General features: G+C 31.9%; 1 protein-coding gene across 2 annotated transcripts in view; it reads right to left on the reverse strand.

Moving 5' to 3' along the window:
- Positions 1–6015: 6015 nt before the first annotated feature.
- LOC145254926 (prostaglandin G/H synthase 2-like) overlaps positions 6016–15385 on the reverse strand; it is a 48351-nt gene continuing 38981 nt past the window's right edge. Inside the window, exon 11 of one of the 2 annotated variants that reach the window (XM_080113900.1) lies at positions 6016–8216. In XM_080113900.1, the coding sequence (XP_079970026.1) occupies positions 7822–8216 (395 nt within the window). In that variant the 3' untranslated portion in view covers positions 6016–7821. The remainder of the gene's footprint in view (positions 8217–15385) is intronic. The other variant, XM_080113901.1, reaches the window with a different exon arrangement.

The following is a 15385-nucleotide window of genomic DNA, read 5'->3' on the forward strand; positions in this document are numbered from 1 at the left end:
CCAGAATCATTTCGTTGCATAGCCCGGGTACCACATACAGGGGGAAATTCTCTTTCTTTCCGGCCACTCGAACGGGTAGCCATACCTTCCCTGTCACCGACATCCAGCTACCGTCGGCCTGACTGAGCCCCACATCCGACGGGTACAACCTTCTCCTCCCTGCCACAGTCTGACAGACGTCCGCGTCTATTAGGGATATTATCGCTCCGGTGTCAACCAGAGCCTTCACCTGCGTGGCTCCTATCGTCACATTACAGGTGAGTTCTCCCTTTTTTGTGAGTGGAGGGAACACCTGGGCTCTCCTCTTTTCCTGTTTCAGGGTTCTCTCCTGGTACCCCGCTCCCGTGAGCATCGCAACTTGTGACAGTGGTTTCTTTCCAACCCTACCTGTCTGCCCTACCTCTCTTTCTCTACAGATTCGCCGAGGGGGTGGGGTTTGGTTCTGATTCCCTCTCCCCAGAGGATCTTTCACCCCCGGGTGGCTTTTTCCTCGGTCAGGACAGTCCCTCCTAATATGTCTCGGGTCTCCACACCGCCAACACCTGTGGGACTGGTGGCTGTAGGAGAAACGGTCAATTTTACCTCCTCTCTGACACGCGATCAGTTCGGTCTTTACGATGCCCACTCTTACTCCCCCATTATGTCGGGGTGTCTTCTCGTGGACAGTGGGGCACTCTCTCGACCTGTGGCCCTCGCCGCCACAGTTCCAGCACACCAATCCAGGCTGGCCCCGGGCGCGTCCTCCGGCCCCATATCTCATTCTGTTCCCCAGTTCCCCGCTCCTATTTCGCGACTTCTCTCCCCTTATTCTTTTCTGCAACCACGCATAGTTCTTAGCTAGTTTGCGTGCTTCTTCTAGAGTGTCTGGGCAACTCTTTAGCACCTCTATCTTGGTCGCTTCGTCCCGCAATGCATCTACCATCGTGTCAACTAGCATTGCTTGGGTTGTGGGCATCTCGCGGTGTTCGGACACTGGATACGCCAGGACCGCCAGTTCCTGCATGCGGTCGACCAGTTCATCCACGCTCTCCCCGTTGGCCATCTCTATTCGAGACAGCTCGCGCACCGCCTGCACCATGGTCTTTTCGCCGGCGAATTTACTCTTCACCTGATCGCGAAAATCAGACCAGGCTATGCTTGGGTTGCTTTCCAAGCATTTGCATATGTATTCTGAGGCCGCTGCGACTGCTCCGTCACAGGCAAGCAGCACCATTTCTCTATCGGTCAACCCATATACTAATCTTTTTTTTTCTATTATCGCCAACCACTCCTTGACTCCCCTCGGGTCTCCCCCATATGCGGGTACGCTAATTCCCCACAGTGGCCGCTCCATGGTCATCTGCAGCTCAACAGTCTGCTCTGACCCTTCCCCCATCGACTGACCCGCCCCGAGTCCTCCCTGAGAATACATTATGTTATTATCTATTTTTTTTCACTCTTACCACTCCTCGCCCCCTACAAGGTGTAACAGCGCCCAACACAAAACACAGACAGCCGCTGAAAGCAAAGCATACAAAAGAGGGAACCAGCAAAAAAAAATGGACTTACCCGGTCTGATGCACTTGTGTTCTTCTGGCTGGTGGATGAGAATGACCAACGAGCTGTTCAGACTTTATAATCAGTTGATTAAAGTTCGTCGTCTGGCTTCACTCGTGGCGTTTTTTTTTTCTTCTTCTTTTTTCTTTTTTTTTTTTCAAGATGCGCTTTGGTTTCGAGTTTACTTTCTTTCCTTTTTTCTTTTTTTTCAAGATGCGCTTTGGTTTCGAGTTTACTTTCTTTCCTTTTTCTTTTTTTTTCAATTTTGGCTTTCTCTCTTTTTCTCCCTCCTTGTTTAGTTCGTTTTCTTTTTCTTTTTTTTTTCAATCTTTCAACTTTCCATTCCCACTCTCACAGGGAGATCTTATGCCCTCGAGAGAGAAAGAAAAAAAATTATGTGCCCGTGGAAATTCGTTCGCACGTTTCCTACCGAAATGAGGTATCACAGGTCATCGACACCAGTTATGTGACACTTACGTCACCCGCGCGTCGTCCAGTGGTGGAATGACCCCGGTTGTCGGTTTTGATGTTTCCTCAGCGATGATGTCACGGCCGGTTTCCTAAAACAGACTTGTCATGCAAAAACAATGGAAGAGACCAAGTCAATAAGCGTTTCTTTTTGTTTAAACTTCTTTGTATTCAATCAGGGTACAATCGCAGTTAGCTGTTTAGTTAGGGACTGGCCACTTGTTAACTGCGAGGTTTTCTCTTCTCTCTCTCCGACAGACAACTCAATTATCTACTTGACAGGGACAGTCGATGGGGGAATCTACGTTCGTCGGACCCAAGGAAGCAAGGCTCTCTCTCTTACTCTCTTACTCTCTTACTCTCTGACTGTCAATCTCTCAAGGCTCGCTGCTTATATTGTGGGGGCGTGGACTGGGTCTCTTCCCGTTTCAGGTCGTTGGCCAATCAGAATTAAGGGATCACTGTCCGTCAAATCTTCGCCAGGCGGTATATACCCAAAAAAGGAGCTGTCTTTCTTTCTCTGTTGGCATTCGGTTGTTCCCTAATGGAATTTGACAGGACATAAAAACAGAAATGCCTAACTTAATTATTTTTGAGAGGACATAAAAACCGCTGAATCCGATTCCACAAAGGCCACGCGCCTGTTCAATAGGGTCACGTGTCGCCCCGCTGTTCGGCGACTGTTTGCCCCTGTAGATCGGAATTTCATTGGTATCCTCGCCACCCACGGGCTGTCATGGCCAATTTAACGTCATCACGTTCTTCCACCATAAGCTACGATCTTATCTTTTTTTTCTCTTCTTTTCGTCGTTTACAGCTGCCTGTTTTCCCTTTCTTTTTCCACGGGTTCACCGCTACTCTTGGCCTTTTGGTCAGGATCAAAGTGCAGCATCTGTTCTTCGGATGCCGCACTTCCATTTCTTGTTCTCTTTCGGTGGAGGAGAAATCCTTCACGACTGGGACAATTCTTATTTTTGTACCCTTGAGCGTCTCTCAGTGGCAATGTGCCTAGTTTGAGCTGAATAAAAGTTTTTACTTTTATTCAGCCCAAACAATGATCTATAACGTAGTGGATGAATTACTTGGTTAAATTCAGTTGTAAGTTACACTTTTCTAGAAGTTGAAGGTTCAATACAATTATGAATTACTTGGGACTTCTATCAAGTCATGTCTGAAGAAACGAGAGAATGCTACCCTCGTGGATTAAAGGAAGCGTTCTGTTAAAAATTTCGTTCAGATTCCCAAGTCTGACAGAAAAATTCCCAAGTGCGACAAAATTCACCTGTAAAAGGTTGGAGGTTACATCGACGGAAACGTTGTAGAAACAATACTCAAGATGAGAACAGTAGCTCGAAGAATCTAAAGAGTGCATATGACCAATAATAAATTCAGAAACTTGAAAAACAACAAAAGTTATCCGTCCTATTTTTGAAAAGTAAAAAATCTTATTTATTTTTTAAAAAATTTCGACTTCTTAATACGGAAGCGATTTGCGCACCTCGGTTGGTAATCTGATGTCGACGGTCGTCGGTATGTTGTAAATCGACCAAGATACGGATATTGGAGGTTTCCGTGTCCTTAAGTAAACGGAAAACAAACAAACCGCAAAAAAATGCGGAACTTCCTTGAATAAAGAAACATTTCTAAATCCGAGTCGTATTTTTACTCATGACACGACCTAAACCTTATATCCATCTTCTTCTAATACGAGGTGTGTAGCGTAAAAGTAGCGTAATTGTCGTAGACAACTTATCACAATTGAAAACAAGAAACTGCATGTGACAATGAACAATTTTTGTATTTCTACAAATATTTTAAATAGGATATCATATATATAGGATTTTCTACAAATATTTTAAATAGGATTCATATATATATATATATATATATATATATATATATATATATATATATATATATATATATATATGTATATATATTAGCAGGGCGCCCAGCAATGCCCGGTCGCAAAATACGCTTAAATATGATATTTTGATTATTACAGATTTCGTATTGATTATTACATTATATTGGACCCAATATATAGTAAGGATTAAAATTTTTTTTATAAAATGACATATTCGTAATGCCGGCATTCGACCTTCACCTGACAAATTTCATTTTATTTTAATTTTCACACTTTTGTACCAGTTTTCCTGCGCTAAAGCCCAAATATTAAGTTTCGCATGGTTTGTATACGAAGTTCCATGTCTGTAGACCAAAAACTCTAAGAGGAGTTTGATAGGCAAAATATTTTAAACAAAAATATATACGTATGCAAAAATATATATGGAAAGAGTTTTGTGTTTACTATAACCTTTTTACGCAAATATTACGCAAGTATAAATCATGTAGAATATCTGCATGAATATAATTATACGTAATAGTTAACTAAAGATGATTATCCCATGAGAAAACCGAAAAAATAATAAAGAATTAATTAAAATGAATGTTTAAAAGAATATGCAAATTAGCTAAATCTTTTGCTAGTGAATTCAATTCAACGAACCATATATAAGAACGTTGTATTTTCGTTTTAAATAAATAGAAAAAGGGGTTTTAATATGAATATCAATACACACACACACTAAAAGAATTTATAGGAGAATATATATATATATATATATATATATATATATAATTATAAAACATAAATGACCTTGTAACGATGTATGTAACCCACTTTCCGGTTTACGACATCCGGTTGGCATGCGCGCATGACCTGCGCACTGAAATATTAACGTTATTATTTCGAAATTATTATTTAACATGGGAAGAGTGGGATTTAAAATAAACAAAAAACAAAAGAACAATTGAGACGCTGAAATATTCGAAATTATTATTTAACATGGGAAGAGTGGGGTTTAAAATAACTTAAACGTAATACAAAAATGAACGATGCAAAAAACAAGAAAAGGAGACAGTTTTAACAATTGTTTATTTGGATAATTTAAACGCGAAAAAAGAGAACAATTGGGACGCTGAAATATTAACGTTATTATTTCGAAATTATTATTTAACATGGGAAGAGTGGGGTTTCAAATAACTTAAAACGTAATACAGAAATGAACGATGTAAAAAAGAAAGCAGATATATCAAAATTTGAATTTAACTATAATAAGTATTATGGTATCTGTTCAGTGCACATTTACCTATAAGTATGGCCAACCACTTAACTGTAAATTAAAAAAAAAATCAATTATAATAAACAGAACGACTCATAGAAAATCTATCTATATTCTTTTTTCATTTTAATATACTTCCATAGAAATGTTTCTGTTATGTCACCCCCCCCCTATTTTCTTTACGGCACAAGTGTCACGCTCATATATGAATTCCATAGCTAATATAACATACTGATCCAACGGATCACGGGTAGTCTAGTATGTATATATATATATATATATATATATATATATATATATATATATATATATATATATATATATATATATATATATTAGTGGTTCATCCGTCGTTGCTCGATCGTAAAATACGCATAAATTATATATACATAAAGAAACTGAGACATGTGCATGCGAGTATTGTGTTTTTCCTAAACAGTTCAGTATTTGTAAGTAAAAAAACATACTCGAGCTGAGATCGAACCAACACCTAAAGACAGTGAGCCAAGTACAATAACCATTAGGACAATTTCACATGATTTTTAAGACGTGTTTTCAAACCTACCTATTCTTCACATAAATAATTTCTCTTTTGAACGGTTAACACATGCACATTCGTGAAACAGTTGACAAACAGATAAAAATCTCATGATCTCACGTATGAATTTTTGAATTTTGACAACTTAACAGCCCTTTTTCCGGATGAAAACTAATTAAAAAGGTTTTGACATGTCTGAATACACTATATACCAAATTTCAAGTCTGTAGATAAAAAGTCATTGAGTATATAGGTTGGGACGTATCCTCACACACAATTCTCACTTACACACACACACACACACACACACACACACACACACACACACACACACACACACATATATGTATGAGATTTGACATCTAAGCGTTAAAATGCATCTTTATGAAATTTTAAATTTTTAATAAACAGACAGAACACCTTTTAAATCACGTTTAAGATGCAAACATTTTATTGAAATCATATTTTTATTTGTTCAATTTGATCCTTATTAATTTTGGATCCATCATCTGAGTATTTTTTCTGTAATTTTAAAAATGTCTTTGGTTCGTGCTGTAATCGAGGTTAAATGTTTCAATTTGTAAAGTTATAAGTTAGAACATCTCTTTAATTTGGACACTTTTTAAAGCACGTAGTCGTTGTAGTATAATGAGATTTGAAAAAAAAGCTCTTATAAACATGTTTAAGAAATACATTTTTCTAAATAAACAGAAAAATGTCTCTAATTATTATTATGCCATAGTTATGTCAACAATTATTAATTAAGTCTTATTGTGTAGACACTTATTTTATTGTTATTATGTCGGCAATAAATATTACTGTTATTGTATTGGAAATTTAATGTCACTGCTATTGTATGCAGTGATTTTTGCCATAAATTCTTTTCACAAAGTATGTAAATAAGGGTTTATGCAATTATTGCATTAATGTTATTATGAAAACAATTATTATATCATTGTTACTGCACAAAAAACTATTATTATGTAATAGTTGTGTAAGCAATTATGTTTTTGTTATCGTCTAAGCAATTATTATGTTATTGTTTTTCGTAGACATTCCATGCCATTATAATTATGTAATTACATATTATTATATTATTGTTATTATATAGGTAATTATTATTGTGTAAGCAATTGTCCTGCCGTTGTTATTGTGCAGGCAATTATTAGGTTGGTGCGAAAATAATGTCGTTTTTTGGTATTCAGCATTGTGTCAAAAAACGACATTGTTTTAGCACCAACCTAATATGTTATTGCCTTTGGGTTAGTTTATTGTTAATCGGCCGAGGCATCGGGGAACGCTGTAGGGAAGGCTCAGACGTTATTTATATGCATACGTTGACTTATCTCTAGTGCGTGTTCTGAAAACCACACCTTACTTATTTCTCACCCGCGTGGGAGGAACTAAACAATATCATATGCATATAAATATATATAAACATGCGATCGTACTTAAATTTATAGAGCATTATATTTACATTTTAGCGTGGATTTTTATGTAAAGAGTCACTGCATGTCAAACAAACTTTGTCTTTTTTTTTTTTACATTTACCAACTCGTAAATGGCGTATAGCAGTTCTTGACACTTGTGCATAATTTCAACCAGACGTAACTCAGCATCTGATCGGGTTTGCTCCGAATATGACGTCATGTGCTCGGGTTTGATTGTAATGTGACGTAAGACGTCGATCAGCCAATCAATGCATTGCAAAATAGCAGACGAACATAAAAAAGTTTCTTTAATTGTTACACAAAAACTTAAAAAAAAAACTTTGCTTATCTGTTTTTTTAAAAAACTTTTTCGTTGGACAAAAAACAAAACAAATCAAATTACAGTAAAAAAAAAAACTTATTATATTACAAAAAAAAAAAAATAAAACAAAAAACTTGTTACGGTAGGTCGTTGTTTCTTGGTGTATTTTTGTTTTATTTATTTCTTCTCTTAAAATTATTATTTTTACTTGTTTCCTTCATTTTTTTTTAAGCAGCGTTTGCTACGCTTTCATAATCGACGAAACTCGGCGGTTAACATCGTGTTCCGAGCAACGCCGATCGGGCGTTGAGTTACGTCTGGTTCAAATTATGAACAAGTACCCAGTTCTTTTTATGTTGTTAATCCACGAGGAGGTGTAAAAATTACTCTAATAGATAAGAATTATGAATCAAACCACAGGTTGTCATGGCGCTTTCTATTCGCCGCCCATTCTGCCATGTAGAAGGATTTTTCATAATCCGAATTCCACCAGGGAACCTTGAAACTAAAACGAGGACAACGGCCCTTAATGTTGTTGCATATAAACCGTTGGAAGGTGGATTTCTCGATAATATTGAATACCTCTTCACCCCCAAATGTAGAGGGTTGCCACCATTTCTTTGAGGCGATCGGGTTGGAATTAATCGCATAAAGGACAGAAGCGACGCCAAATTCTAGCTGTAGGATGTTAAACAAACTGCGACCTTCTCTTCGGCTACACATGACCCCAACAAACAGCTCTATTGATTCCACATCTTCGTATAACTCTTCTAATTCTTTCGCGACAGCGTAGTCTCCTGCATAAAAAGAAAACACAATCAAAAGATAAAGCTTAATAATTTAAGCATCATATAAGTATTTTCTGTGTCGAACGTCCTCATACAATGACAGCAATTTCACTCTTATATATATTTAGTGTTTGTTGCCTTACCTACCTTTCAGAACATACATACACCAGAGAGCACTCATACCTAATTATGCCTCTATTGCCATGCTAGAGGATGCTAAGATCGAATAAAAGACGAAACGCAAAGAGATACTTGCCTCTTTTTTTCTGTGGCTCGCCTGGCGTACGTGCGAATAACGCACGCACAGAATCCAAGTGATGTCTGTCACTGTGAACGGCACTCACCCGAGTCAGGTGGAACTGACTTTCTCGAGAGGAGAAGATATGATAATATCAAATTTACAAGCAGTCGCCAGTCGCACATATATCCAGGTCAGAGGAAATGACGAAGTTAACGTTTTGCAGTTCTTGTAAGAAGGTGTTGACGTCCTCCTACATACATTGCCTTGTATACCCAAATGGTCACCCATCTAGTACTGACCAGGCTCAACGTTGCTTATATTCGGTGATCTAATGAGAACCGCCGTATCAATGTGATAATGCAGAATATATATATTTTTTTATTATAGCAGTAGTATTGTCAAAGACTATAGTATCTAGGACTATAATTCAGCTGAAAACATTGAAATTTCAGAATCGTTTCCTCAGAGATAATGTATTTCATTGGAAGACTTTCAGGATATTTACTGTTAATACTAACAACAGAAAACAGTTTCCAAAGTCAATGTAAAGACCTGACCAGAGGAGAATCTGGAATCAATAAAGAAATTGAGTTTTTGTTACTAATTGACATTGACTTTTTTAGTTTCTTGTTCATGTTTGGCCAATAGACATAGTTTTATGCTATAGCTTTCATCCAGTTAATGCTTTGATGTCCAAAATGAAATTGTTTTAAATTTTGCAATTTTAAAAGTTTAGTGGAATAATCGCACATTCTTCGAAAAAAAAAATGCACCCATCAACCTCAGACAATTATAACTGATGCTGAAAAAAAAAAAAGATTGAAGGTCTTTGTCTTGTATACTGTAGCAAAAATAATGCAAAATGTGACATAAACAAACGATGGTGCCTCTGTCAAATCCTGTCGGGTAACAGAATCAAGAAAGAAAAAAAGAAAAGAAAAACTTTTGCCTATAGCCGGTTTATTAATATACATATGGCATTTGCATATGAGGACAATGACTACTGTGAAAAGGAATGAAGGGGAAAGCAGAGAGGAGTCTTTCTTTGGACAGCTGAGAGAAATAAAGAAAGAACGGACGGTGATGATTATTGTTGAAGTCAGGAGTTGGCAAGAAGGAGTTCGAACAAATATTATTATTATTATTATTATTATTATTATTATTATTGGCTCGAAAGGAGCTTTCACACAGGTCATAAAGGATCTCTCCTTGAGAACAACCTGTGGTGTTCTTTGGAAGCTGAGTGACAAGTCTCCTCAGATTCCCAGTATGCTCCAGCACTTTCGATAACATTTGCAAATGAATTTGCATTATCGCAACAGCCGCTTACCATTGATTTCTCGATAGTAGCGGCCATTGGTCTCCACTGGAATTTGGATGGCAATAAGCCTCCCCAAAGCCCCAGTTCTCTTCGCACTTATCCACCGGAGGTATGGTCAGCGCGCTCTTCTCGATCTTTCTAGCCTTCACGACCTTTCTCGGTTATTTGGCATAATTCCTTTTTTTTTGGGGGGGGTGTGATTAGGTAATGGGAGGGTATGGGAGGAGATAGTGAGCTTATAAGTATACAGCATTATTTGTTTTGGTTCCATGTAACGTTTCCTGTTTGTCTCTGCAGCATGTGGCTCATGTATTAATCTCCACATTCGAGCGTTTTCCCTAAACATTTCAGCTGTCTTCATTATTGCTATTCGTTGTATCTTTCCAGTCATTCCTCTGATTCCAATTTCTCCTATTCTTTTTTCAAAGTTTTTCAGAATTGTTCCTAGTACTCCTACTATTATGGATACTATCTTGACTTTTTTCATCATCCATATCCCTTTCAGCTCTGTAGCTAGCTCTGTGTATTTGCTTCGTTTCTCGTTTTCTTTGATATTTATCTTGTGATCAGCTGGAGCAACAAAGTCAAGCATTTGGCAAGACTTTTCTTTCTTGTTAATTATTACGACATCCGGTCTTCTTGCTTGGATGGATTTATCCGTTTGTATGTTCATGTCCCGTAGGATTTTATGATTCTCGTTTTCAATTAATGTTGCTGTCTTATGTTTGTACCATTTGTCTGTGCGTTTGAGATGCAGTTGATTGCACAATTCCAAGTGCACTGCCCTTCAAAGTTGCATTTATATAATTGTAGAAGATATTTTTGAAATATACATTCCTCATAATATACTTCAAATTGTTACACATAATACGCTTAATGAAGATATCTTTAGGCCTTCAGGGCATATACCTGTGTTTATATAGTATTTTCAAGATTTTGGACTTCCGTCTTTCTTACATAAAGTATCTTTCTCCTTTTTTATTTCGTCTATTTGTGACACTTGATATCTGACTGTTTCTGATGAGTGGATTAATGGCACAACGGATTATATTTTCCATCACCACAACGAAAGAGGTATAAGACATGTATGAAAAAAATATAGGCATCCTCTGATTAAAATAATTATAAATAAAAATATAAAATAAACAAAGCAGCAGTAAACTGATTCTGTTTTTTGGTCATTGAAATTTTACTTACCAGAAAATGATTACACGCGCCATTTTAATGTTAGCGATAAATTGTGAAATTTGAACAAAATTGATTCTATTTAGCATGTGGAGTTTTGAGGACGTTTGAGCTATATATATATATATATATATATATATATATATATATATATATATATATATATATATATATATATATATGGAGAATCTCGATGACGCTTATGCACGCACACACACACATATATATATAATCATATATATATATATATATATATATATATATATATTTATATAGGTATATGCAGAGTCTTGTGGGCGCTAGAGCATATATATAATTTATATATATATATATGTATATATATAAAATGAGAAAAGGTCAACATATAAAATTACAAGATGTTTATCTCTTACCGTTTATTTCTTTCAGCATGTTAAAATGTTCAATTCTTGACAGCACCTATTTCATAGCGCAGAATCACTCATATAATTATTATGTCAATTTTAAATTCCTTCTGCCTGACTCGTCAGAAAATAAGATCTCATCAACTTTGAAAGAAAATAAAATGATGTTGGTTTGATTCTAAAAATCTGTATAAAAATCGGAAGAGTAGTAGCAATTGTGTTTTGTTTTAGTTACTCCATATTTGATTCTAATGTAGATTTATCAACACCATAACAACGTATAATGTGGGTACATTGTTATTATTAACACTAAAATATCTTACATAATATTTTATTAATTTATAAATAGTTTATATTTATTTTCTTCAATTCATCGCTAAGATGGAGTGTGTTATCGTTTTTCTTTTTTTGTTGTTTATGTAACAAAAATGTTTTTATTTGATTCGGATATATTTGTTTCGGATATGTAACAAAAAACGTTTTTATTTGATTCGGATATATTTGTTTCGGATATGTAACAAAAAACGTTTTTATTTGATTCAGATATATTTGTTTCGGATATGTAACAAAAAATGTTTCTTATTTTGATATTTATGTAACAAAAAAAGTTTTTATTTGATTCGGATATATTTGTTTCGGATATGTAACAAAAAACGTTTTTATTTGATTCGGATATATTTGTTTCGGATATGTAACAAAAAACGTTTTTATTTGATTCGGATATATTTGTTTCGGATATGTAACAAAAAACGTTTCTTATTTTGATGTTTATGTAACAAAAAACGGATATATTTGTTTCGGATATCAATGAAAATGGTTTTGTATTTTTGTTTCTGTCTGTTTGTTCGTTAGTCTGTTACTCCGTTAGTCTGTTACTCCGTTAGTCTAATATTCTATTAGACTGTTATTTCATAGAACCGTTTTTTTTTAACTTTATAACAGTGAGAGAGATATGTTGCTTACCGATAATCGCAACTACGAAAGAGTTGGAAACAGCAGGTAGAATGTGCAGAATATTTACTAAGAAAAATTAATAAGAAAAATTACTAAGAAAAATTAATAAGAATATTTACTAAGAAAAATTACTAAGAATATTTACTAAGAAAAATTACTAAGAATATTTACTAAGAAACATTACTAAGAAAAATTACTAAGAAAAATTACTAAGAAAAATTACTAAGAAAAATTACTAAGAAAAATTACTAAGAAAATTTACTAAGAAAAATTACTAAGAAAATTTACTAAGAAAATTTACTAAGAAAAATTACTAGGAATATTTACTAAGAAAAATTACTAAGAAAAATTACTAAGAAAAATTACTAAGAAAATTTACGAAGAAAAATTACTAGGAATATTTACTAAGAAACATTACTAAGAATATTTACTAAGAAAAATTACTAAGAATATTTACTAAGAAAAATTACTAAGAAAAATTACTAAGAATATTTAATAAGAAAAATTACTGAGAAAAATTACTAAGAAAAATTACTAAGAAAATTTACCAAGAAAAATCACTAAGAATATTTACTAAGAAAAATTACTAAAAATATTTACTAAGAAAATTTACTAAGAAATTTACTAAGAAAAATTACTAAGAAAAATTACTAAGAATATTTACTAAGAAAATTTACTAAGAAAAATTACTAGGAATATTTACTAAGAAAAATTACTAAAAATATTTACTAAGAAAAATTATTAAGAAAAATTACTAAGAAAATTTACTAAGAAAAATTACTAGGAATATTTACTAAGAAAAATTACTAAGAAAAATTACTAAGAAAATTTACTAAGAAAAATTACTAAGAATATTTACTAAGAAAAATTACTAAGAATATTTACTAAGAAAAATTATTAAGAATATTTACTAAGAAAAATTACTAAGAAAAATTACTAAGAAAATTTACTAAGAAAAATTACTAAGAATATTTAATAAGAAAAATTACTAAGAATATTTACTAAGAAAAATTACAAAGAAAAATTACTAAGAAAATTTACTAAGAAAAATTACTAAGAATATTTACTAAGAAAATTACTAAGAAACATTACTAAGAAAATTTACTAAGAAAATTTACTAAGAAAAATTACTAAGAAAAATTACTAAGAATATTTACTAAGAAAATTTACTAAGAAAAATTACTAGGAATATTTACTAAGAAAAATTACTAAGAATATTTACTAAGAAAAATTATTAAGAAAAATTACTAAGAAAATTTACTAAGAAAAATTACTAGGAATATTTACTAAGAAAAATTACTAAGAAAAATTACTAAGAAAATTTACTAAGAAAAATTACTAAGAATATTTACTAAGAAAAATTACTAAGAATATTTACTAAGAAAAATTATTAAGAATATTTACTAAGAAAAATTATTAAGAATATTTACTAAGAAAAATTACTAGGAATATTTACTAATAAAAATTACTAAGAAAAATTACTAAGAATATTTACTAAGAAAAATTACTAAGAATATTTACTAAGAAAAATTACTAAGAAAATTTACTAAGAAAAATTACTAGGAATATTTACTAAGAAAAATTACTAAGAATATTTACTAAGAAAAATTATTAAGAAAAATTACTAAGAAAATTTACTAAGAAAAATTACTAGGAATATTTACTAAGAAAAATTACTAAGAAAAATTACTAAGAAAATTTACTAAGAAAAATTACTAAGAATATTTACTAAGAAAAATTACTAAGAATATTTACTAAGAAAAATTATTAAGAATATTTACTAAGAAAAATTATTAAGAATATTTACTAAGAAAAATTACTAGGAATATTTACTAATAAAAATTACTAAGAAAAATTACTAAGAATATTTACTAAGAAAAATTACTAAGAATATTTACTAAGAAAAATTACTAAGAAAATTTACTAAGAAAAATTACTAGGAATATTTACTAAGAAAAATTACTAAGAATATTTACTAAGAAAAATTATTAAGAAAAATTACTAAGAAAATTTACTAAGAAAAATTACTAGGAATATTTACTAAGAAAAATTACTAAGAAAAATTACTAAGAAAATTTACTAAGAAAAATTACTAAGAATATTTACTAAGAAAAATTACTAAGAATATTTACTAAGAAAAATTATTAAGAATATTTACTAAGAAAAATTATTAAGAATATTTACTAAGAAAAATTACTAGGAATATTTACTAATAAAAATTACTAAGAAAAATTACTAAGAATATTTACTAAGAAAAATTACTAAGAATATTTACTAAGAAAAATTACTAAGAAAATTTACTAAGAAAAATTACTAGGAATATTTACTAAGAAAAATTACTAAGAATATTTACTAAGAAAAATTATTAAGAAAAATTACTAAGAAAATTTACTAAGAAAAATTACTAGGAATATTTACTAAGAAAAATTACTAAGAAAAATTACTAAGAAAATTTACTAAGAAAAATTACTAAGAATATTTACTAAGAAAAATTACTAAGAATATTTACTAAGAAAAATTATTAAGAATATTTACTAAGAAAAATTACTAAGAAAAATTACTAAGAAAATTTACTAAGAAAAATTACTAAGAATATTTAATAAGAAAAATTACTAAGAATATTTAATAAGAAAAATTACTAAGAATATTTACTAAGAAAAATTACTAAGAAAAATTACTAAGAAAATTTACTAAGAAAAATTACTAAGAATATTTACTAAGAAAATTACTAAGAATATTTACTAACAAAAATTACTAAGAAAAATTACTAAGAAAATTTACTAAGAAAAATCACTAAGAATATTTAATAAGAAAATTTACTAAGAATATTTACTAAGAAAATTTACTAAGAAAATTTACTAAGAAAAATTACTAAGAAAAATTACTAAGAATATTTACTAAGAAAAATTACTAAGAATATTTACTAAGAAAAATTATTAAGAAAAATTACTAAGAAAATTTACTAAGAAAAATTACTAGGAATATTTACTAAGAAAAATTACTAAGAATATTTACTAAGAAAATTTACTAGGAATATTTACTAAGAAAAATTACTAAGAATATTTACTAAGAAAATTTACTAAGAAAAATTACT

The sequence above is a fragment of the Euprymna scolopes genome, chromosome 30, assembly GCF_053919585.1.
Source record: "Euprymna scolopes isolate OS-2025 chromosome 30, ASM5391958v1, whole genome shotgun sequence".
Taxonomy (NCBI): Eukaryota; Metazoa; Mollusca; class Cephalopoda; order Sepiida; family Sepiolidae; genus Euprymna; species Euprymna scolopes.